Below are 24,693 nucleotides of genomic sequence, written 5' to 3'. Positions count from 1 at the left end.
AGTTTAGCATTTCTTCTTTCCTTTTAATCAAAATGAGGAAATAGAAAATGTTTTGTTATGGTAGTTTTACACATACACCCACAAGGAAATGTGTATCTAGAGTCTGTGGGAACTGTAACTGATACATTTCAGGGAATAAAATGTATGATGGCTAAAATTTTAACTCTGCCAAATGTTCACGGGGAAAGAAAAATTAACAAACTCACATTTTACACTTTATTTTAGCCTAGTCTCTGCCTTGTTTACATCTATATGATAATGAAGCTATACTTGTCTTTCCACAACAGTGTATTTTATAAGTTGTACCTTTTGTTTAAGGGAGCCTTCTTAACAAACTTTCTTTCAGTTGTCCAGTGTACAGAAGCTTACTGGAAGGAGTGGCCAACTAGTTAAAGGTTTGACACCTCAATATCAACAAAATGCCAAGTGGATCATTTTGACTCTCACAGCAATCCAACTGGACATTTGACCATGCCCCGTGGTCAGTGGAGAGCTTCTTCTCTGAAGGCCACTTTTATCTAGCACATCAAGGCTATACACCTCTTTCACTAAGAAGAATTTGGCACTTTTATGTTGTGAGAGCTGAGATTCACCATTCTCCACCATCCTGAGAAGAGCTTTGATAGAAGGGCTACTCCTGAGGTACATAGATTATCCAAAATACATACAATTTTTTCATAGAAAATTATATATGTATTATAATTTTTATTCAAGACAGGTTGAAATTAATAGATTTCTTACATTCACTGCATTAAAGGAATATTTATGGCTTTGGTAATATTTTAAATTTCAAATTAAAAAATTTGAATATCTGAATTAAGTATCTCTGATTTAACTCTGTGTGTGTGTGTGTGTGTGTGTTGGGAGGAGGAATAGACAATAGACCTTGGAATTGTTTTTTCAAAACTTTTTTTTATAATAGTGCCTAATCTCAGTTGGCAAGGAATAGCTGTCCAGAATGCTGCATAGATCTAGTGAAAAGATTTAGGGAAGTTGTAACTAGTTTAATAACCATCTGTGGAGTGACATAGATTGACACACCCAATTACACAAGACCTGAGTCTGAGAACTGTTGATGTGCAATCATCCCATCAGCATCTGCTCGTCATTATCAACAACAATAATGGCTCAACTATTTCTTTGAGGCCACATGAAAAGACAGTGTACCCATAGCAAAGGATAAGTCAGACCTGAAAAAAACATAGCCCTCTGCATCCCCTTGTTCCCAAACTTCTTTTTAAACATAACCTTTTGTGAAGTTCTGAAAGAATTCATTTTATGTTTTCTTTTTATTAATTTTTCTTCTTAAATACCATGTCTTTCTGGCTGAAATCCTTGCCAAAACCAGGAAGGGCCAGTGTACTGTGGGTGATTTTTCTAATTCATTTCTTTGTCATTTGAAGCCTTCTGTGGCTTCACGCTGCTTTATGTGTATGTAAATATTCAGTATCTTTTCTAGTTTACACTTTTGTCACAACTGCTATTAAGCCACCTGTGGACACATTCTAATATAAATTATTTTGGCCACTGTGAGTGGGAGGGAAAGAATCAGTTCACAGGGATAAATTTGCATGTTGAGAAGATAATATATAAGAGTTTGCAAAACACTTCTATGTACATTGTATCTTTTATAGAGACAAGGCCATGTTTTTATTTGTAGAGACTGAGACAGAGACCCCATGAGATCTAATGCAGAGTCACATGACTCCAAAGCCAGGTCTTCTATCTGCTCTTTGGTATATAACTGGATCATTATTCTATTGACAGAAATAAGGAATCTTCTTATTTTTCAAAGGCACCCTTTTGCCCTTGGAAGGTATATTTAGAAATCCTTTACCAGAGTAGAAAGAAGACGGTTATATTTTCCTGCCTTTTGTTAAAAAACAGTGTGTTTTTTCTAAATCTTGTTGTGTTTGACTAGAGTCTGATTAAGGTACCTTTTGGAAAATTAAGGTTCTATAGAAATTACTGGGCTCAATCTAGTGATACAAATATGTGTTGTTTGATTTATCAACACATTACAAACCTTAACTTTGGAGTTTTAATATCTGGTTATCTTTAGTATCTGGTTATCTTCTTTCTGAAGTGTATGTACACAAAATTGATGCTAAATAAGGTCTTGTTGTTTTGGCAAATAGTCAAATGCAAGGTATTGGTAGATCAGTACTGTTATAACTTTGGTGCAAAGTTGCTGCATGCAGATTGGCTGTGGGACCTTGTTCATTTTTTGAGAACTAATGTAGAGTTTGAAAAAACACCATAAGCCTGCATTCCAGAAGTTCTGGTATGGATAGTGTGAGCCCAGGGAATGTGCTTAGATAAAAGATCATTTAACAAATAGGTTTTGCATTTTTTTAGGAATCAGGCTTTGTGCTGAATATTAGAGTGGTTGTTTCACAGAGTTTGCAGCAATTAGGCTTTATTGGTGCACTAAGGAGAAGCAGAGAGGAGAAGCAATTCTTGGTAACTTCCTTGGAAGTTGCAGCTAACTCTGAAAAGTCTGGGTTGAACTAGGTAAGTAACTAATTCCTAGAATCAATAAACTTTTCAGGAGTCCGTTTGATTGTACATGTAGCTCCCTGGAATTGCTATTGGTCCCTAAATCATCAGTTTGTAATGCTGGTTTTCAAACTTGAGTGCACATCAAGTTTTGGAGGACTTGTTAGAACACAGATTGCTGGGCTCACCCCCAGAGTTTCTGATCTGGTAGGTCTGGAGTGGGACCCGGTAGATTGCATTTCTAAAAAGCGTCCAGGTAATACTGCTGCTGTTTGGGAAAGTACACTTTGGGAGTCACTGGCTTACAGCAATCTCAAGGTGTTTGGATTTTTGGGCAGGGGTGCTGTGCAGGCGTTGCTGGGATCTCTTCACAGCACCTCCACTGCATAGAGGTGAGCCTCCAGATGTTTTCATTCATTCAACAAATATATGTACCTATTGTGTGCTGGGCAGTGCTTAAGTTGCGAGGGGATATTGTGAAGAAAGTAAGCAAAACCCCTTTGTTTGTGGAATTTCAGTGAGCATAGTCCTGGGTTAACCTGACAACAGTCCTACTGTTTATTGATGCTTATAGGTGAGCCTATTTCTCTTTCTAGCTTTCTTCCACTTAATTTACTTTCTTTTGGAATTCTTGAATTTAATAATAATAATATTGATGTTATTAGTCATCACTATAACTTTTTATTGAGTGTGTATTTTATGTCAGACACAGTGTGGCTAAGTGCTTTACATACATTATCTCATCTAATCCTTAGAAAAAACCCTGGTGTATTAGTCTTAATTTAAAAGATGTACTTTGGAAAGGTTAGTAGTTTACCCAAGATTATGCAGCTAGTTAAAAGTGGTGCTGGGGCTGGGCTTGGTGGCTCACACCTGTAATCGCAGTGCTTTGGGAGTCTGAGGCAGGAGGATCGCTTGAAACCAGGAGTTTGAGACTAACCTGGGAAACATAGCAAGACCCCATCTTTACGAAAAACAAAAAAATTAGCCAGGAGTGGGGGTGCACACCTGTGGTCCCAGCTACTTGGGAGGCTGAGGCAGGAGGATTGCTTGAGCCCCAGAGGTTGAGGCTGCAGTGAGCCATGATTATGCCACTGCACATCTGTCTGGGTGACAGAGCAAGATCCTGTCTCCAAAAAAAAAAAAAAAAAAAAAAAAAAAAGTGGTATTGGGCCTGTCTAATTGCAAAGCCACATTCTTTACTGCATGCTTTAGTCCATTGTTTTTTAAACTGCAGATCATGACCACGAATGGGTCATGAAACCAATTTGGTAGGTCTCCAACAGCACTTTGGGGGAAAAAAGGGTAGAATAGAGAGTATCACATAGTGTGGACAAGCATTGTTTCTTGAAATTTTTGTTTTTGCTATGCACGTATATATGTGAATATTGAGGTCTGGTACAAGATACATTTCTTACTGTAGGTCACAGTAAAACATGTTGGTAAGCTACTATTTTCTTGGCTATGGGACTGTAGGTCATCTAATCACTTTTTAAAAACAGATTACAAACTGTAGGCCTTAGAAAGGTAAGTAATTTTTCAGCTGGGCATGGTGGCTCATGCCTGTAATCCCAGAACTTTGGGAGGCCAAGGCAGGCGGATCACGAGATCAGGAGTTCAAGACCAGCCTGGCCAATGTGGCGAAACCCTGTCTCTACTGAAAAAAATGCAAAAATTAGCTGGACATGGTGGCGTGCACCTGTAATCCCAGCTACTCAGGAGGCTGAGGCAGGAGAATCGCTTGAACCTGGGAGGCAGAGGCTGCCATGAGCTGAGATCACGCCATTGCACTCCAACCTGGGCAATAGAGAGAGACTCCATCTCAAAAAAAAAAAAACAAAACACCAAGGTAAAGTAATTTTTCAAGAGCACAAAAATAGTCAGTGGCAGTACAAAGACAAGATGACTGACTTTTTTTTTTTTTTTTTTTGGGACAGGGCCTCACTCTGTCACCCAGACTGGAGGGCAGTGGTGCGATGTTGGCTTACCACAACCTCCACCTCCCAGGCTCAAGCGATTCTCCTGCCTTAGCCTCCCGAGTAGCCGGGATTACTGGGGTGTGCCACTACCACCCGGCTAATTTTTTTGTATTTTTAGTAGAGACGTGGTTTCACCATGTTGGCCAGGCTGGTTTTGAACTGCTGACCTCAAATGATCCACCTGCCTCAGCCTCCCAGAGTGCTGGGATTACAGGTGTTAGCCACTGTGCCAGGCCAGATGTCTGACTTTTTAGCCCTTGGTCCATTGCTTTATTCTTCACACCATACCACCTCCTTAGAAGTGCACCTGGGAATGCCTGGGGATTGAATTTTATCTTTCCACATGATGGCAGATATGCTATGGAACCTTCAGGGATGTCGGTGAAACCTGAAAAGGGAAGTTAATTCTCAGCCTGCTCTGAGTAGGTGAAAATTCTGCCTTGGATCCCCCAAAGTCTGCAGTTAAAGATGTGACATTTCTCGTGTTAGTTCTGCTGTGCTTGAAGGAAAGAGGGTAATAATCTTAACATTGCCAAGCTGTAAGCATGTTGCATATATTAACTTGTTTAATTACTAATTATTTTGATACAGTGGCCATGCCTGGGTTATGAACTCAGCTGTTTTGAGTGAGAAGGGGCATCCTACCAGTGTGAGTTAACACTTCTCTGTACTCTCCCCGGTTCCTCATTTTGTTCCTGCTGAGTTCAGAGCTATGTTCCTCATAGCCTGGCTTACCTGTGGATGTTCTCAGCCTCATTTTCTTTTGCTAGATCATATATCTTCATTAGGTGGGTGATTTTGGTTTCTGTTACTTTTTCCTTAATATTAGTGTATTGCTGATTTGGATCAGGGGCCAGGCTGTAGATTTTCAGCATGGTGAGGTGATAATACATGTTGGTCCCCCATGCAGAATGCTGCCTCTAGCACTTTAGCCAAAGGAGCTCTACAGTCTGTCCAGAAGTACTGGGGGACACTGGTAATAACCTGAGAACACTTACAGAGCCTTCCAGAAAGTGCCCTTTCACATCATATAAACAGATCATGGGAAGCTGAGGGAATGCAAAGTCAAGGCCTCATTGGAGAGCGGAAAGGAGGCTGAGATTGGTGGAGAGGAGTGGCTGTTACATTCTAATTAGAAGAATGACATGTGCAGGGCCATGAAGCAACTAAAGATGGGATGAAAAACTTAACTTGTGAATCGCAAAATTTGAGTAGGAAGGAGCTGGAAAGGCCTGGAAGTGCGAAGTGATTGGCCCTTGGTCAGATGGCTAGAAGATAGAGAGCCAGGCATAGAACCCAGATTCCAGGCCATCATTTTGTGGTGTCTTTTATCCTAAAGACATGTTAGCCAGAGGTGTCTTCCAAAGCACCTGATTATAGGGAAGAATGAATGTCACTTACCCTAGAGTGAGTGAAATGGAGATGCCAGGAAGATATACCAGGTTTATCCAGTTTCTTTGCATTTTTCTGGCATACTGTATACTCTTGAGCGCATATGTATCCTACTTTGTGAAATCTGGGGGTAAAGCAGGACCCTTCAAACCCTTGAAAAATGTATACCCCAAGAAAAACATTTTTAAAGCATGAACGCTTCCTCAAGTAAATACATATTTATACATTATATAAATGTCTGGCTATTAAACCATGTAAGCATATGTTAACTCTAAGTAAAACTTATTATATGTTTTTTAGACCATAAATATGGAGATGTTTTAAAATTTCTTCCAGTGCCCCAGTGGATGGTCTTACACCTCCCCTACTTCTGGGGTACACACACCTAATTTTGCAGACCACTGGTCCAGAATGTAAATTGAAGAGTTTAATGTCTACGATATTTGTTCTTTTGTTAGTAGCTTATCTTTTACTCCCCATGTTTCAAATATCCCTTTGCAAAATAATTTTTGAGTTAAAATTTTCAATTAAAAAACTGTATCCTTGAGGTAGAAAAGATAAAGATAGAAGATATATGTGAATTAGGTTGTATCTCTCCTTAAGAGGGAATACTGTTTTTTATCTAAGGAGAACTAACAACCCTCCCTTTCATTGTCTGGGTTGGTATAAGTAAAAATTCTTGTTTGAAGTTATTAAGCCTTCCCACCCATATGATGATTAGTTTGGTTCATAAGCTAGAGTTAGGGCTTGGTAAAGGCTCCTTTTTTTTTTTTTTTTTTTTTTTTTTTTTAAAGTCTTTCCACCTTAACTGGCAAGTAAGCTAGAAATGACAGAGCAGTAGAAGGGGGAATCTACCAGAGTGTCCTACAGGACCTTGTTGAATGCTACTGCTGCATGCAAGGGTTGTGGATTTGGTGTGGGCCTTCTGCAATATCACCCAAATTTGAGCAGTACATGTAACTAAAAGTAAGAAAAATAAATTAGACAGTTTATTTCATTTCAGACTTTGGAAGCCCAGGACTGTGGGGATTAGCTATTAGCTAAGACAATGATTTACTGAGCAAATGCAGTGAAAGATTCTTTTGTTACACTGATCATCATTTGTGGAGAGACTCTGAAGAAGGATAAAGCTCTGGCTGCATAGTCAAACCAGACCTACTACTCAAGGACATGCATACTAGATATGTAGGTGTTTCCAAATATTTTTTTCAGTTGTGGGGGTGCAAATCATTTCAATAGTAGAGTAACTCAGTTCATTACTGTTACTGGAAAAACAAGTTTAACTAAGCACATATCCTACTGAGGGTGAGTCAACAGTGTCATTTTAACATAAGAAGGACAGTACATGAAGTGAGTTATTCCAAGTCCTGTGGTTTTCCTACAGCTGAGCAAAGACAGCTGTTCTTTCGGAAGTGGGGCTCTAAAAAGAAGTTGCCCATCTCCTTTCTTTCTTGATTATAGCCTTTTAGTTTTCTTTTGGCCTGAGACATTTCAAAAATTCATTTCCTCCTTAGATTTCTATCACCAAATACCCTGAATTTTGATAATTTATTTATAGAGTATATTATTTATTATAGACTTATTATAGTTTAAAACTTTATTTCAGTTTATCTCCCATTTCAAAATCCATGTTTGCTATATGTGTCAGATAATAAAAATGCCATAAGGAAAACAGAGGAGTGATCTTTTTTAATATGTCATTATTTTCTATAGTTCTTTAGTGGTATGGACATGGAATAAGGTGGCATTTTGTGGGACAGTATACCAAACTTAGTGATAAAATTTATACTTTTAATTTTGGAGGACAAAAGTCTTGTATTCTCAGCCTTGTGGATAAGACAGTGCTCTGAGCTGTCTGAGGTTTCCTAAATTGGGATTCAACATCATGAAGGGTATGTGTCTGGATAGTTTATTTCTTGGTTTGGGAAGGTGAGTTTTTGTCTTTTTTCCCCCTCTGAGTTGATTTCTTTAGTTGGAGAGAAGCAGACCAGATGAAGAAAATACTTTATCTCTTATGGCATTTTTGGTTTACCACATTAGTTATGACCTGTCTTCTCTGAGCAGCAGGCCATGCTTCTCTGTTCAGTAGTTCAGTTTTCACTAACTTAACTGCATATGTGTTCTTGGAGGGATTTATTTCTAATCAGTTGAATTATGGGTACTTGGATAAAATGATGATGGGTTACCTACTTTTAATAGGGCCGTCATTTTTAAGAGTAAAATCTTGTCAAGATAGGGTATATCATACTTATGATCTGGTTCCATCTCTAACTCCATTAATTTCCTTTTGCTCCTGTGATGCTACTCTATTATTGAGAAGAGATGGTATCTTGTCAGTGTCAATTTTACAAAGAAAAAATTCTAAACAATTTCAGTCATAGGGTAGTTTTTTTTTTTTTCCTGGAGAAATAATGCATAGTGTAGTATGCTGAATCCTAGAGTTGGCAAGTTTTCAAAAGTGGGGTTCTTTTGTTGTGTAGGTAGGGGTGATGCTAGTCAATGGGTGTTAGTCATTAGGGCATGTGTATGAGTGGTAGTTCTGAGATACAGCATTGGCAGCCCCTCTTGTCCCTGGTTTTGTTTTTGATAAGCAAGTCCTGGTTTTGTTTTAATAAGCAGGTCATTAGCTGATCTTTCGTGTAAATGTTTTTGATGTGCATAGCTGGTATGTGGGTGGTTACCTACCTGAGAATGTTGTAGTCACAAATGTATATTATGGAAGTTTGCAGATTATGGTGGATATCAGGTTTTTCTAACTGCGTATTTACAGATGTAGTGAGTGAAAGGAATGTTGGGTCAGTAGGTAAAAGACTTGTGCTCTGGTCCTGGTTCAGACATCTTGATTTGTGTGACTTTGGGCAAGGCCCTTATTTCTTTGAGTTGCAGTTTCTTGTGTAAAATGGTGCTAATACCAATTTACATGCCTCATAGTGTTGTTGTGGGGATCAAATGAGATCACTGTTTATGAGCAGCCTTCTCAGGAGTGAGAAATAGAGGGTTGTGAGCTGACTTTCTGATTTGTTTGGCCGATGTGTTCACACAAGCCATAGAATGCTTTGTAGGCTTGGGTGGAGGAATGTAGATGGAAATCAGCTGAAAATCCCTGCCTATTAGAAGCTGAGATGTTAATCCTAAATATTTTCTATGGAGTACTATCAGATGCCCTGCTTTTCTTCATGATGCCATATTAGCTTCATCTTCAGGTAGCATAGGTGCCTGTTACTCTCATTTTACTTGAAGAAACTGACCAGCCAACTGATTTAGGATATGGCTGGCTATCTTCTGGAACTCACATTAGAGTTACTCCTTGAGAATAAAGTCTTGTATTTTCTGAAGGTTGCTGCTTTTGGGGTATTTTCCGTGGAGGTGAGTGGGCACACACAGAAACTCACTGTGCTCAAATTTATAAACTTGTTCTTCTTAACAATTTTAAAGCCTGATTACATTGGATTGGGGGAGGGGAGGATACTAGATTTATTTAGTGTTTTTTAATATAAAACTTTGTATTTGAAACTTTATGTGGTAACATATATTTAGGCTCATAGCCAAAGTGATTACAATGCATTGGTTTTAATATTTTCAATGAGGTAATGTGTGCTTTAGTGGGGAGGAGGAGAAATATTATTTAATCACCAGCACTACATTAATAACCACATTTACTAAATCCTTTGTCCCTTTGCTTGAACTGAGGGTTCCTTGCTTTTATACTGGTTTTCCAAAGGACTTAATCTTGTTAATGTGATGAGGTGATGATGGGAAGGACATTCCCACTGGGCCTGAAGTGGTGAAACTGGTAAAACTCCCTTTGTAAGTCCCTCTTGTTCAACATGAGTGTCACTCCCATGTCCCTAAAGTAGAATGGAGTTTTATTGAAGAGAGAATTTTAAGAGTGTTAAACAAAAGAGATGGAAATATCTCCTGTGCCAGGTCATTGTTACCATTAAAGACTAGAATAAACTGTAATTTTGCAGATTTTCTTTTTGTCTTATAGGAAATTAAAGACTTGGTTATCCTCTCTTGGAGGAAGGTAGAAAACTACTGGGCCTGCTCATTAACAGTTTAGCTTGGCTGACATTTTTCAAGCACTTACCATGGTATTATAGCTGGGCTGAAGCTAGGTGGAGCAGACCTCACTTAGGTGTTGCCTAGCTCCAGAATCTGTCTTCTGGTGGAATTCCCTTAGGCTTCCAGACAGGAGTGGCAACAAAGCAGATGAAATGGAAGGTAGGCCAGGGCATCTGCTAGCTCGCTCACTCGCTTGCTCTCTCTCTCTTTTCCTTTCCTTTCCTTTCCTTTCCTTTCCTTTCCTTTCCCTTTCCTTTCTCTCCTTTCTTTCTTTTGCTTCCTTCCTCTCTCTTTCCCTTTCCCTTCCTCTCTCTTTTCTTTCTTTTTTTTCTTTTCTTTTCTTTCTTTTCTCTCTCTCTCTCTCTCTCTTTCTTTAGCAGTTTATTACTCATTTGTGAGAATCAGGGAAGCACTGGGCTCAAGAAAGCCAATACCCCTTCTAGGGCTTACCCCCCATTTTAAAATTTAATATATTGGAATTTATGTTGTTTCTTTTGATCCGAGATCTTCAGGCTGAAGCTGGAGAGAAATCTTTTGACCTCTCTAGAACAAAGAAAGCCTTTATCAAAGACAATGTAACTTTTTGAGTTTGCCAAATTAGGTGTTGCTGCAAATGGAGAAACCTAGAGTTCTCTTCTGTGCTTAAAGACACAAACATGGAAAGTTTTAAGTTCCAATATGGTCACTTAATATATACAAAATTTTCTGTCTTTGCTGTCTTTGTCATTCCAGCAACAACTAGATGAGCAAATAGAATGATTGTGAGCACTTGCAAACCAAATTGTGACTGTTAGTGTGTTGAGCTGCTTTTTTATTAAAATGACTGCTACAACTCTGCAGAAATCTGAGTAGTCTTGAAGATAAATTCTTGCTTGCATTTACAATAAAGAAAGAATATGAGTAATCAAAAGGCTGATGGAGTTGGAGGACTGGCGTTTTTAAGAGGAACTGATTTGGACATTGAGATTATCAGCTTCTCATCAAATATCATTAAGTACACATTATTATTTTTTTCTGTTGACCAGGAGACCCAAGTTGTGTTGATGTGGGACATAGTTGTATGTCTGAAGAAACAAAGCAAGGGAGAATAAAATAAATAAAAATTGAAGTTCAGGAATATATATATATATATATATATATATATTTTTTTTTTTTTTTTCAGGCAGAGTCTTGCTCTGTCGCCCAGGCTGGAGTGCAGTGGCACAATCTCGGCTCGTTGCAAGCTCCGCCTCCCGGGTTCATGCCATTCTCCTGCCTCAGACTCCCGAGTAGCTGGGACTACAGGCACCCGCCACCATGTCCAGCTAATTTTTTTTTTTGTATTTTTAGTAGAGATGGGGTTTCACCGTGTTAGCCAGGATGGTCTCGATCTCCTGACCTCGTGATCCGCCCACCTCGGCCTCCCAAAGTGCTGGGATTAAAGACATGAGCCACCTCGCCTGGCTGTTTAGGGCTATATTTTATGTTTTCTTCTCCCTTTGGTATTTAATAAAGATTTGATATTTTTCTATTATCTGCTTTCCTCTGTTCCAAGGTTTTTGGCCTCAGGTGTGTTCTCTGGAAATGGCAATGATAGGCATTTATAATCTCCATATTTAGATATTTCCCTCACAGTGGTAGTTTCTGAGCTTATTAGAACCTAATGTTAAATGACGAGTTAGTGGGTGCAGCACACCAACATGGCACATGTATACATATGTAACAAACCTGCACGTTGTGCACATGTACCCTAAAACTTAAAGTATAATAAAAAAAAAAAGAAATATCCTGGCTATGAGTCAAGGGTTTAGGACCTTTTGAGGCACTTGGGTTTAGACAATTCTCAGTGATGTGTACAGGAATTTGGGTACAGGAATACTATTCACAGGTGAACAGAGTTTGATTTTGGCTGAAGGCATATTATTTGATCCAGATAATAATATAAAAATAATCCAAATGTTAGGACCTTAGCTTCTGCGAACCCTGACTTGAGAATAGTTAGCCATACATGTAGTTGGACTTTATGTAGGACTAACCAATCTCCTCTGCACTATTTTTGCACAGTACATTGATTATGGTATCCCTGATGACCTCTGTCCCCATCCTTGTGAGTAGCCTTCATTGCTGCCACCCAAGGATGTTTTAAAAAGGCTATGAGGAAGGATGCATGTAGGGAAATCTGAGGTTGTTCTTGGATTTTCCCTGTTTTGTTTTAGGAAGTAGCCATGATTTTATATAATAATATGTAGCAATCTTAGGTTTTTCCATTTTCATTTTTAACATAATTTTGTTATTCATTCTGTTTGGGTGTCTACCTCTAAATTAACAAACATGAGAAATTGTGTACTCCATTTAAAAAGTGTCCTGAGCAATTTAAGCTAAAAGAATATGTTGTTTCTTTTGGTTGTATAGCAAGAAGATTATATATATTTATAAATTTTTTTCCAGCAAGTGTACTTAAAAGCATGTACTTAAAATTAAGGACTTAAAAAAACTAAGCTGTACTTAACAAAATAATCTTTAGAAAGCTTTAAGGCCGGGCGCGGTGGCTCATGCCTGTAATCCCAGCATCACGAGGTCAGGAGATCCAGACCATCCTGGCTAACACGGTGAAACCCTGTCTCTACTAAAAATACAAAAAAAATTAGCCGGGCGTGGTGGCGGGTGCCTATAGTCCCAGCTACTCGGGAGGCTGAGGCAGGAGAATGGCATGAACCCAGGAGGAGGAGCTTGCAGTGAGCTGAGATTGCGCCACTGCACTCCAGCCTGGGTGACAGAGCGAGACTCCGTCTCAAAAAAAAAAAAAAAAAAAAAAGCTTTAAAAAGGGAGTTTACTAAAAGCACAGAAAATTGGTGACAGGCAAAATTTGTCTTAATAATAGTACAAATACACATAGTGGAACAGAACAGATAATACAAGATATAAGACAAGACATGGAATAACACTTCATATTCACCTTCTTTGACCACTAAGCAGCACACAAATATATAGCACTTTTTGTAGAGAATAATTAAATTTCTAGATATGATATAGCTGCTTCCTCTTTGTTGGATTTTATTACTCTGAGATCCTGAACCTTTTGGACATGTAAACTGTGATCATGTTGGTCAGTGTCATTTGGATCTCGTTGGTGCTTATTGTTCTGCCGATGTGTATTAGTGAACCTACTCATGGGGAAGATAATACTATACAATGAATTTTCCCATTCAGTTGGAAATTTTTTATTACTCTGTTTTCTATGTTTTTCATTTAGATGTTAATTATTTTGGCTTCCATTCAACCTATTTCAGCTAGTTTTTACCATAATACACATGGCTTAAGATTTATAGGAGGCTAAGAGTGGAGAGTGTATCTTCATTCAAACGGTAAGAAAGGAACTTTCAAAACTGTTTTAGTTTTGCAAAGATTAGAAAAGTACAATTCTACTTTCTCAAGTTTTCATCCTTGTTAAAGGCCTGGAAATTTGCAGCATTTTTTTCTTTCTTATTTTACTTTTCTAATTTGTTACACAAAGTGAAATTCCACACGTAAACATGCAAGCTGAAGGTTGGGTTTATTCATAGGTTTTGTCTTAATTATAGATATTTAGTTTATTGAATATCTTATTGAGTACCTGCTGTGGTCCAGGCATCTTCTTAGGTCCCAGGTGTACAAAGAGGAGCCAATTGTGGTTACGGCCTCTATGGAATTTGCATAGAAGTGGGAGAGAGAGAGATGAGTGAGCCAGCACTTATAATACATCTACCTAGGATAAAATGGGAGCACAGAAGAGGAACATCTGTATCAGTGGGTCTCTGAGAGCTTCTTCAGGAAAATAATGCTTTATCTGTGATTTGAAATATAGTAGGAATTTAGCAAGATAGAGAAAAAGGAAAAGGAGGTAAAATATTTTTCAGGTAAAAGAATGTACATGGGTATAGAGGTGATCATTATTAGCAAATTGGCTGCATCCTAATTTGTAAGTATTTGTGGATTTTTCAAACCTTATATTTCATGTAGAAGAGCTGAATGCATTAGTCTCATCTCCAAGATCCAGGTATTGAAATTTAACCCATGCATAAATTGAATTTTTTTCTGAAGTCTTTAATAAGAGAAAAATAAAAGGAAAAACCACACAGTGTATAGTAATTTCAATATAGCACAGCAAACACTGATGAATTGTTTTTGCAATAAGTTCAATATTATAAAATAGAACAAAATTGGAATTTTTAAAACCAAAAATTATTCTAGATTTATCAGCTAACTGGAATGATTTTTTTATAGTATGAAAAGTCTATTAGTAATATAAAAAATATTCATTTATGAGTTGTTATCGTTGATTATATTTTCTTAAGGTATATTTTCAGTTTTTGAAAAGCAGTAATAATTTTCTATGACCCTATAGCCCAGTTCTTAATATCTGGATCTGATACTAGCATCTCTTAGGTAGAAAACACACTTTCTATATGATAATATCTGTAAAGAGCACATAAATCCTTGGAACACTATTAGGAAAACAAAATCGATGTATCTCTTATTGCTTTTTTTTGTTTTTGTTTTTCCTTTTAATCAAGACAAATTTCAAGGAGGAAGACAGATGTTTCTCTGCTTCGTTTTTATTTAAATGTACCACTTGGGATTTGAAGCTTCCGCACTTCTTCTGTTTGTTTGGATTTTTTTTTCATGGCTTGATCCCAAAAAATGGAATACAAAATTTAGAGAAAGTTTTGTTTGAAATTGCAGGGCGCTATGAGAATTATTGCAAATCCCTGATGTCTCCTTGTCTGCCCTCAATTCTCCTATTTTTGGTAATAATGCAGGCAGTCGTTTTAGAAAACTTTGCTTTGTTCATTTTACTGAGCCTCTTCCAGAGGCCATGTGCCAGAATCAACAGCAGCCAACCACAGCCAAGATCCTAGGGCGTAAACTCAGACTTCATCTCTCAAATATTGCTACTTGAAATTTGCATAAACGTTGAAGAAAAAGTTAAAAGAGCCTGTATAACTCCTCTTCATGTATTTTAGGAGCCTCAGACAGTCAAGACATTAAAATACCTTCCGATTGAGCAGTGGATCTAAGCACAGATACCACACTGCAGATAGGGAGAAGGATATGAAAAAAATCATGTGAGATAGACGACAGAGGCTTATTTGAAGAAGCTACAAAGCAACAAGTAATGCCAGTTTAAAACGATTACATGTTAATGCAACAAGTAAAACACATTGAAGGCTGCTCAGATTACACTGGCTGAAGTACAGACTTAATTACTCATGTTAGAGATTCCTAAAACAAAGGGAGGCTTTTAAGCCAGTGATATGTAGCTGGTATGATATTGAAAAGCATTGGAAAACCTAGGTAAATGCCTAGAGGAAATTTTAAGGAAGATTCCATCAAGTCTGGATACCTTAACCTTATCCTTAAATGAATAAATTTCTGAGGCGCTGGAACTGGTTAAAATCAATGGCAGCTTATTCTGTTGTTTGGAGTTTTTATGTACAATTGGGGCTGATAAACCTGAATAAATAAAAGAGCCTTGTCTGGATTGAGTTACAGTTAGTGCTAAACATCAAGGGTTCATATTGTATTTCTTAAAAGTTCTTTTTGGAGTGATTCCAAGATTGGTATTAAGAGGGTATGCCAAGGGTATATATTGGCAATTTTTATTTTGTTTGTATTTATCTTAGAGTCATTTGGGTAGGTCACATTCTCTCTGCCCCTACTCCCAACTTCTCATTAGATCGTAAGGACCATGAGGACCAAGATTGTTTGTTTTATTTGTGCTTAATTTTCATGCAGTGCCTAGTAGGGGACAATGCTGACAGTAGTTTCTCGACAAATATTAGTGGAACTGTATTAAAATTGAGTTTTTGCTCACATATATTGTTTATTTTACCTTTAGTGGAACACTTCTCCTTATGCCTTCAGTGGTATAGTTTTTTAAAAGAAGTATGTTAGTCTGTTTTGCATTGCTCTAAAGGAATACCTGAGGCTGAATAATTTATAAAGAAAAAAGGTTTATTTGGCTAATAGCTTTGCAGATTGTACAAGAAGTTTAGAGCCAACATCTGCTTCTGGTGAGGGCCCAAAAAACTTTCATGGCTGAAGGTGAAGAGGGAGCAGGTATGTAACATGGCAAGAGAGGAGGGAGCAAGAGAGATGTCAGTCTCTTTCAAACAACCAGCTCACATGGTAGCGAGAACTCACTCATTACTGTGGGTGGGCACCAAGCTATTCATGAGAGATCTGCCCCCATAACCTAAACACCTCCCAGTAGGCCCCACCTTCAACATTGGGGATTATGTTTCAACATGAGATTTGGAAGGGACAAAATAGCCAAAGTATATCAAGCACAAAGAAGATACAGAGATAGTCAATGGTGGAGCTAGTATTCAAACCCAGATTTGTCTGATTTCTGCATCCATGCTTTCAACTGCTTAACTGCATTGCTTCAAATACTCAGAAAAGACTAAATGTTTTCCGTATCCCAGGAACTTAAAAGTGAAAAAGCAGAGAGCTAGAAGACCATGTAGTGCTGAATTGAGAGTCATGAGTGTTACAAGGATAGGGGGTGGTGGCCCTGTGAGGACCAGAACCCTCCAGGGGAAGCTTTCTGGGTGAGGCCAGAGGTGAACTGGGCCTTGAAGGAATGGGTAGAATTTAGATAGTAATGAGGAAGGCAGAAATCAGTGGAAGCACAGACATGCATGGAGGAATGGAACTGAATTCAATGACGATCTGTTCAGGAAAGAGGGCATAAACTGGGCAGAGAATGCAGTGGAAGTGGTGGGGAGTAATACTGGGCAGGTAAGGTAAGCTGTGATCTGGAAGGCCAGCATGGGAGCCTAGACTGGTTAAAGTAAGAAATGGCTTGTCCTTGGAAGAAAAAGTGCCAAACTTGGTACTGTGTGAAGGTACTGCACAGACCTCCCAACTGGTTCTTAGGAGAGCCAAACTGAGGCTAAGTTCTGAGAACTAAGTAAGAACTGACAGCCATTGTAGGTTAGAAAGTAGTGGGGCAACATGTTACAAGTAGTGCTTCTGGAAGGTTAGATGCGGTTAGAATAAAATCATTGCCATTTTGGGGAGCTGGGAAAATGGATGTCTTCAGTCTAGTCTAAAAAGGGATGACTTGAATAAGCTTATATAAGAAAGAAAAGAAAAACCTTTTTACTCACTGGACCATTTCATAATCTTGACTTTTTTCAAACATAAATCTGTGTCATTTTTCTTATTTAAAACAGCTGAGTAGTTTACTCTCCTACTTAGAGCTGTGATCCTTATCATGGGCTCTTGTGATCTAACCCCAGCCTGCCTCCCTGGCCCCTGTCCTTGCTTAATAACCTCTAGCCATATGAACCTGGAATACCAGTCTAATTCCCACTTCAAGGCTTTTACACTTGTTGTTTCCTCTGCCTGGGGTGCTCTTCCCTCATATCTTCATGACACTTGTTCATTTACATTGTAGCTCAAAGCATACCTCCTCAGGGAGGCCTTTCCTAGACACTATCTGAGGTACACTCCTGCACCCCCAGCCTTCATGATTGCTTTTTATACATTACTGGGTTTTGTTTCCAATGGAACTTATCACTTATTACTGTCCAAAATTATTTTATTTATTAATTTTTTAGCCACCTTTCTCTTATAGAAATAAGGTTCCTGAGGACAGGGAGTTTATTCTGTATACTACGGTATCCCTGACATCAGGGCTTGTGCCTGCCGATAGTAGATGCTTTCTAAATATGTTCTGAATATTAGATAGCTAGTTCCCAAATGCACTGCACTGAAAGTGTATGAAAATTGGAAATTGGCTTCTAGATTTTTATATTATATTGCCAAATGATGGAGTGATGAGATTGAAATCTACTACTACTTTTTGCCTTTTTTTTTTTTTTTTGGTGGAGTAGAGGAGGGCCTGCACAAACAGCAGATACACACACAGTAAATAAGATTTATTTCAGCCAGCGAATATTTATTGACATGAAAATTGGGGTTAAATGTGACTCTTTGTGAGTGACTAGTTTCTTGGAGTCTATTAAAGCATCAGTTTAAACATCAATTCTCTATGGTATGATTAATGTTTCTTTTTTTACTTTATAAGCATGAAGCTGCCTTCAATTTTATTGTTAAATTTAAGTGTTTTACATTGGAAAAAAGTAAATTGAATTTTGAAATGAGGTCTGTCCCAGTCTCACTTTCATGGCTTCAGGTTATCAAAGTTTTAATTTCTCTTTGTATGGAAGATAATTATAGTATTCATTTTTGCTCCTGAGTAAAGCCACGAGTCTCAAGATTATTTTTCTTTTTTAAAAATTAGAATTGTCAATTTATAGTTGTATACATTTATAGGGTACAAAGTGATGTTATAATTTGTTAATACAATGTAGAACAATTAAAAGGTAGTGTATCCTTCATCTCAAATATTTAACATTTTTTGAAATTTACTCTCTTAGCAATTTTGAAATGTACAATACCCTATTATTAACTATATTCACCACACTATGCAATATATCTCAAACATATACAAAAAAATTCTTCTTGTGTAACTGTAGCTTTTTGTACCCATTGATCATCAGGCCCATAGCTTCCGTAACCACCATTTTCCTCTCTGCTTCTATGATTTTGATGGTTTTCAATTCTACATATAAGTGAGAACATGCTGTATTTGTCTTCCTGTGCCTTATTTCACTTAGCATAATGTTCTCCAATTCTATCCATGTTGTCTCAAATGACAGAATTTATATCTAAAGGTTGAATAGTATTCCATTGTATATATCTACCACAGCTTTTTTTTTTTTTTTTTTTTTTTTGAGATGGAGTCTCTCTCTGTCACTCAGGCTGGAGTGCAGTGGAGCAATCTTGGCTCACTGCAACCTCCGCCCCCCAGGTTCAAGCGATTCTCCTGCCTCAGCCTCCTGAGTAGTTGCGATTACTGGCGTGCTGTAATTTTTGTACTTTTAGTAGAGATGGGGTTTCATCATCTTGGCCAGGCTGGTCTTGAACTCCTGACCTCGTGATCCACCCGCCTCAGCCGCCCAAAGTGCTGGGATTATAGGCGTGAGCCACTGTGCCCGGCCTACCTACCACCTTTTATTTATCCATTCATCTGTTGATGGACACTTCCATAACTTGGTATGGGTGTACAGACATCTTTTCAATAAACTGATTTAAAATATTTGGGGTAAATACGCAGCAGTGGGATTACCAGATCATGTGATGATTCTATTTTCAGTTTTTTGAGGAACGTCTGCACTGTTTTTCACAATGGTTGTACTAATTTACATTCCCATTAACAGAGTAGAAGGGTTCCATTTCTCCACATCCTGTTTATTCAGACAATATGTTATCATCTAAATCATCTAAGACCTCTATATTATGTAGCTTTTGAGTATTTTTAAAAGTGGACACTCAAGCGTTCATATAGTCATAGTCAGTGTGTGGTTCCTCAGACCTGTGGTATCAACATCACCTGGGAATTTGTTAGGAATGCAGATTCCCAGGCTCCCTGTGGACTTAGTCAGAAATTGTGGGGGTCGAGTCTAACACTCTTTTTTAAAAAGCCCTCCAAGTGATTCCAATGCTTACTAAAGTCTGAGAACCGTGGCTCAGTAAATGCTAAAGGTTCAAGGTAGCATGATCCCACACATCAGCCAAGTGGCATTAATTATTAGCCTGGTAAGCCCACCTTCTTTTCAGTCACTGAGTTTGATTGGTTCACTAAGGCTAGGCTGTAAAGTTATTTGCTAGATTGATTGCTACATATTGACTTTGGGTTGTTTGTATTTCTCTGAACCTGTCACTGTAATGATTTGTCAGGACACTTAATAGGAACAGGCCGTGATTTTTGCACCCATGGCATTCTGAGTCATGGGTGGCTGGGTCATTATGTACTCCAGGTTTCTTCAGGCACTGGGCATGCCATTCATGTACTTATAAGGAGGGAGCTGTCGCTGGTGGATCACAGGGAACCTTTAGGGACATTTAGTTAACTCTCAGCTTGGTTTACAGGTAGGGAAATTGAGCCCCCATGAAGTTGTGCTTTGCTTGCAGTTAGGGGTACAGACAGGATTTCAGGTCTCCTGAGTCCCTCCACTGCACCAGGATTCCTGCAGGGGGACAGAACTACAGCTTTTTCTGTGCCTACAGGACATTCCTTTCCTACTGTGAGGGTTTTATTTATTTATTATTTTATTTAAAGAAAAAAAGTAAATAGAAAAAACCCCGGAAGTTCTCACTGAAACTAATAAAAGTGTCTGAAGAGAATGAAAAAATCAGTTTGAGAACTTTGGTATGGAGGAAATAACCTGACATTAACTGTTTTAATTATAGTTGTTGCATTGGGCTTATCAGTGTGGGAAGAGGGAGCATTTGAGCCTTACAGGGAAGTGGGATATGGACAACAAGATGACCCTCTTCCTGAATTTGCCTGTTTGGGCCTGCAGCCTGGTGACTCTTTGTGTGATCCCAACAGCTGTCATAGAGATGGGTTGGACTTTTACTGAGACCTGGGTCCTAGGCCCAGCACTGCCACCAGCTAGTGGTGCGATGCCCCATAAAGAGGCCACTTATTCTCTCTGGCCTCTACTATTGGTAAATGGGTATAATGATATCCACCCTGCCAATCCTGAGAAATTTCAGGTAGTGGGAAGCAGTGTATCTTGGTGGTTAAGGGCAGAGTCTCTGGATTCAAATTCTGGCTTTCTAACTCACTGGCATGGCAGTAGGCAGGCCACTTATCCTCCCTGTTTTCTCACCTGAGAATGGGTATAATGAAATTTACTTCTAAGGGTTGTTGTGAAGATTGAATTAGTTATCTAATTTATGTAAAGTACTTAGGATAGTGCCTGGTATTTAGTAAGTTCTATGTGTTAGCCTATTATTATTACTATTACCATTTAAAAATATTATTTCAAGGATGGGATGGATTTTCTGTAAACATGTTCTCAAATGATTCTACTACTGGATACAATACTGGGCTTTTATGCAGTAATTGTTGGTGGAGGAGTTGTTCTGACATCCAGCTTGCACCTGGGCTACTGGTTTCGAGGCCAGGGATGGCCAGGCCTAGCGTCTCTGATCTTGCACAATTTATGCATAGAGTGGTGTGGTTAGAGGAAACTTGGAGGGGGGAACTTCTCAGTTTTGCTTTCAGGTATTTATACATTAACTATCATAAGAGATGGACATCTTAATAACTTCCAAGAAAGAGTTCATGAGCTTCAATTTGATATTTATTGTTTGACTAGGTTTCTTTCTGTCTTACCTTTCCAGTTGTTAGGGTTCTTGATATGTATTTTGGTGATGAAAATTTCAACTCTAAAAGCTAAACAATCAAGATATTGTAATTATCCAGCAAGTGATTGGCAGATTTCGGGTAGACTTCTTCCATTCTTGGCTGAAATCAATGAAAATGTCTACTATTGCTGTTGTTTTTGTTCTTTTCTCTGAAAAGTCTGTTTTTGGGAGGGCCTCAGATGGTAAAGTGCCTTTTTATTGTCTCTTAAAGGGAATGGGGGAATCAACAGTTTGAGAATTTTTGTTTTATCTGTATGTATAAAATTACCTTCTCCTTTTATTTCTTTTGATACTCTCTCTGCAGTCTCTATTCATGATCTACTCCCCATCTTTTTATGGGCCCCTTAAAGCTAGAGATTATGTTTATTCGTTTATTTATGTATTCAATTTCTCCTTTTTTCTGGATCCTAATTTTGTGCCTGGTGCATACTAGGCTCTCAATTTTAGTTTGTCGAATTACTGTTATTGCTGTTTCTGATTACTTCTTGAAACGGTCTGTTTTAAAACTTCACCTGAAGGCTAAGTAATTCATCAGTATGATGGTGATCTATTATTTATCTAGCATTTTCCTAAACACTCATTGATGAATCCTTACAATACTCATCTGAAGTATCTAAATCCCAAGATGATGTGTCATGCCATAGATGGTATGGCTTTAATTTTTAATTGGGAGATGGAGATGTAACAGCTGGAGATACTGAAACACAGAGAAGTAAGAGCATCATTCAAGACCACAAACGTGGTTATTGTTGGAAGATAGTTTTGGGATGGGCTTCTGTGCTAGAAACCAAAACATAAAAAACTGATTAAAACTCTAAAAAGAAACCCAGATTAGGTGGGAATGAATGCTGATCTGGATTGGATTACACTTCTTTGGTGTCTGAGGGTTATGATTAGTGACTTACTTCTAATGTGCATTTGTTTTTATTTTTAGCATTGCAGTGTCGAGATGGCTATGAACCCTGTGTAAATGAAGGAATGTGTGTTACCTACCACAATGGCACAGGATACTGCAAGTAAGTTTTTCTCTTCATATATTTTCTTTTTGCGATAGAACACTGGACAAGATTTGATTCTACTCCTCTATTTTTAATGCTTCTGTGGAATGTTACTGGTTCTTGAGCTTTCCTGGTACAGATTTTGGTTGGGGGTGAGGATGGAAGGATGTGGATGCCAGATAATTGGCTAATAAGAACTTCTTACTATCTTACTGTTTTCTCACTGTGAAAAAGACTTTTCAGTGAGTGGCTGGTTAATGTATATGGGGTAGACCAGGCATGGTGGCTCATGCTGGTAATCCCAGCACTTCAGGAGGCTGAGTCGGGTGAATCACGAGGTCAGGAGTTCAAGACCAGCCTGGCCAACATAGTGAAACCCTATCTCTACTAAAAATACAAAAATTAGCCGGGTGTGGTGGCACATGCCTGGAGTCCCAGCTACTCAGGAGGCTGAGGCAGGAGAATGACTTGAACCCAGGAGGCGGAGGTTGCGGTGAGCTGAGACCGCATCATTGAACTCTAGCCTGGGTGACAGAGCAAGACTCCGTCTGAAAAAGAAATAAAAAAAATATAAAAAAAAATATTAGATTCCCTTGTGTTTTTCAGATTAAGGCATACTCTTAGAGTCTCCCCTTAATATGTTACCTATTATCTTGTTTTTAAGTAAAACCAAATAGATATCAACTTTAATATTCGGCCCAGTATATGTGAATATTATATTCATATTTTTTTCTAGTGTAAAAAATCTAATTCTGAAAGTGAGACAGTGAGAGAGGAAGATGTGTGCATCTGTGTAGATTGAGGAGGAGCAGGGGCTTTGGGTGTGTATTATTATATGGGGATAAAAGAGTAAGGATGAAGGAAAATGTAGGCTAGTTCTTGGCTTAAGAGCATTTTTTTTTTCCTTTTTCTCCAACCATCTACTCAAGCCAAGATGTTTTGTTTGTTTGAGGAAGGCTGTGAGATAATTTCATAATAGCTTTTCTAGGTTTTCTGCAAATAATTTTTTTCTTCTGCCTCAATTGAAAATTTTTAAGAGGAATATGTATCCATTCTGTTTATTTCAGGGAAGATGCTGGAGAAATAAAATTTGGTAATATGAAATTTCTCTTCCTTCATTTTTGTGAGGAGTAGTTCTTCTTTGCTTTGGTGGAGGTACTTGCTTAGTAAGCATTTTAAGTGAGTTTATCCAACACATTTTTATTTCTTACCAGGAATGTAATTACAACTTTTTTCCAGTGAGATCTGTTCTGACACCAGGATTTAGTTTTTTAATGTTATAAACAAGATTTTTTTTTTCAAGTCAGAAATAATTTTCTTCACTAAAGTGAAAATATTTTAAGCTGTGATGACAGTAAAGCTTAACAATAGGTTGTTTGGATTGGAATAAAGATAACATTGGAAATAAAGGTTTTATGTAGCTTATTATGGGCTGCTCATTTAGTTTTTCTAGCTGGGGGAAAAAAAACATGTGGTGCATTCTCCTCTAAGAATGGAGATACAACTGGAGATAATAAGGGAGGGAACTTAATACCTTAGAGTAGGCCACTGAAATCTTGTTTAGTCTTTTTGTGGCATTTGGTGCCTTAGTTGCTTGCTTTATTCTGTTATGCAAATCTTGTGGTAGTTAACCCTATTGCATTATGGTCATTTGTTGATGTGTTTCTTCTACTAGAATGTGAGGTCTTAGTCTTATGCATTTTTTGCATAGTTAATGCCTAGTACAGTGCCTGGTGTAGTTATTGTTCAGCAGTGTGTTTCTTAAACTAAAAGGTGCTAAGTAGATACCATCATGCACATGTTTCTTATCTATTTATGTTAAATAAGAAGACACTGGTTCTCTCCTTTAAAAATTTCAGTGTGGCGATTCCTCAAGGATCTAGAACCAGAAATACCATTTGGCCCATCAATCCCATTACTGAGTCTATACCCAAAGGATTATAAATCATTCTACTATAAGGACACATGCACATGTATGTTTATTGCAGCACTATTTACAGTAGGAAAGACTTGGAACCAACCCAAATGCCCAACGGTGATAGACTGGATAAAGAAAATGTGGCATGTATACACGATGGAATACTATGCAGCCATAAAAAAGAATGAGTTCATGTCCTTTGCAGGGACATGGATGAAGCTGGAAGCCATCATTCTCAGCAAACTAACACAGGAACAGAAAACCAAACATGGCATGTTCTCACTCATAAGTGGGAGTTGAACAATGAGAACACATGGACACAGGGAGGGGAACATCACACACTGGGGCCTGTCAGGGGGTGGGGGGAAAGGGGAGGGAGAGCATTAGGATGAATACCTAATGCACGTGGGGCTTAAAACCTGGATGACGGGTTGATAGGTGCAGCAAACCACCATGGCACATGTATACCTATGTAACAAACCTGCACATTCTGCACATGTATCCCAAAACTTAAAAGTAAAATAAAAAAAAAATTTATTTACTTCACATAGCATTCAGGGTGGTAATACCATACAGAGAGGCAAATTGGTT

The 24,693-nt window shown here is 38.2% G+C and overlaps 1 protein-coding gene across 3 annotated transcripts in view; it reads left to right on the top strand.

Moving 5' to 3' along the window:
• LOC101149786 (notch receptor 2) overlaps positions 1–24,693 on the top strand; it is a 160,939-nt gene that overhangs the window by 20,549 nt on the left and 115,697 nt on the right. For all 3 annotated transcript variants that reach the window (XM_055355264.2, XM_055355268.2, XM_055355271.2), the window contains exon 2: positions 22,121–22,202. In XM_055355264.2, the coding sequence (XP_055211239.2) occupies positions 22,121–22,202 (82 nt within the window). The remainder of the gene's footprint in view (positions 1–22,120; positions 22,203–24,693) is intronic.

The sequence above is a fragment of the Gorilla gorilla genome, chromosome 1 (genome assembly GCF_029281585.2).
Source record: "Gorilla gorilla gorilla isolate KB3781 chromosome 1, NHGRI_mGorGor1-v2.1_pri, whole genome shotgun sequence".
Lineage (NCBI taxonomy): Eukaryota > Metazoa > Chordata > Mammalia > Primates > Hominidae > Gorilla > Gorilla gorilla.
This window is presented reverse-complemented; position numbering and strand designations above follow the sequence as displayed.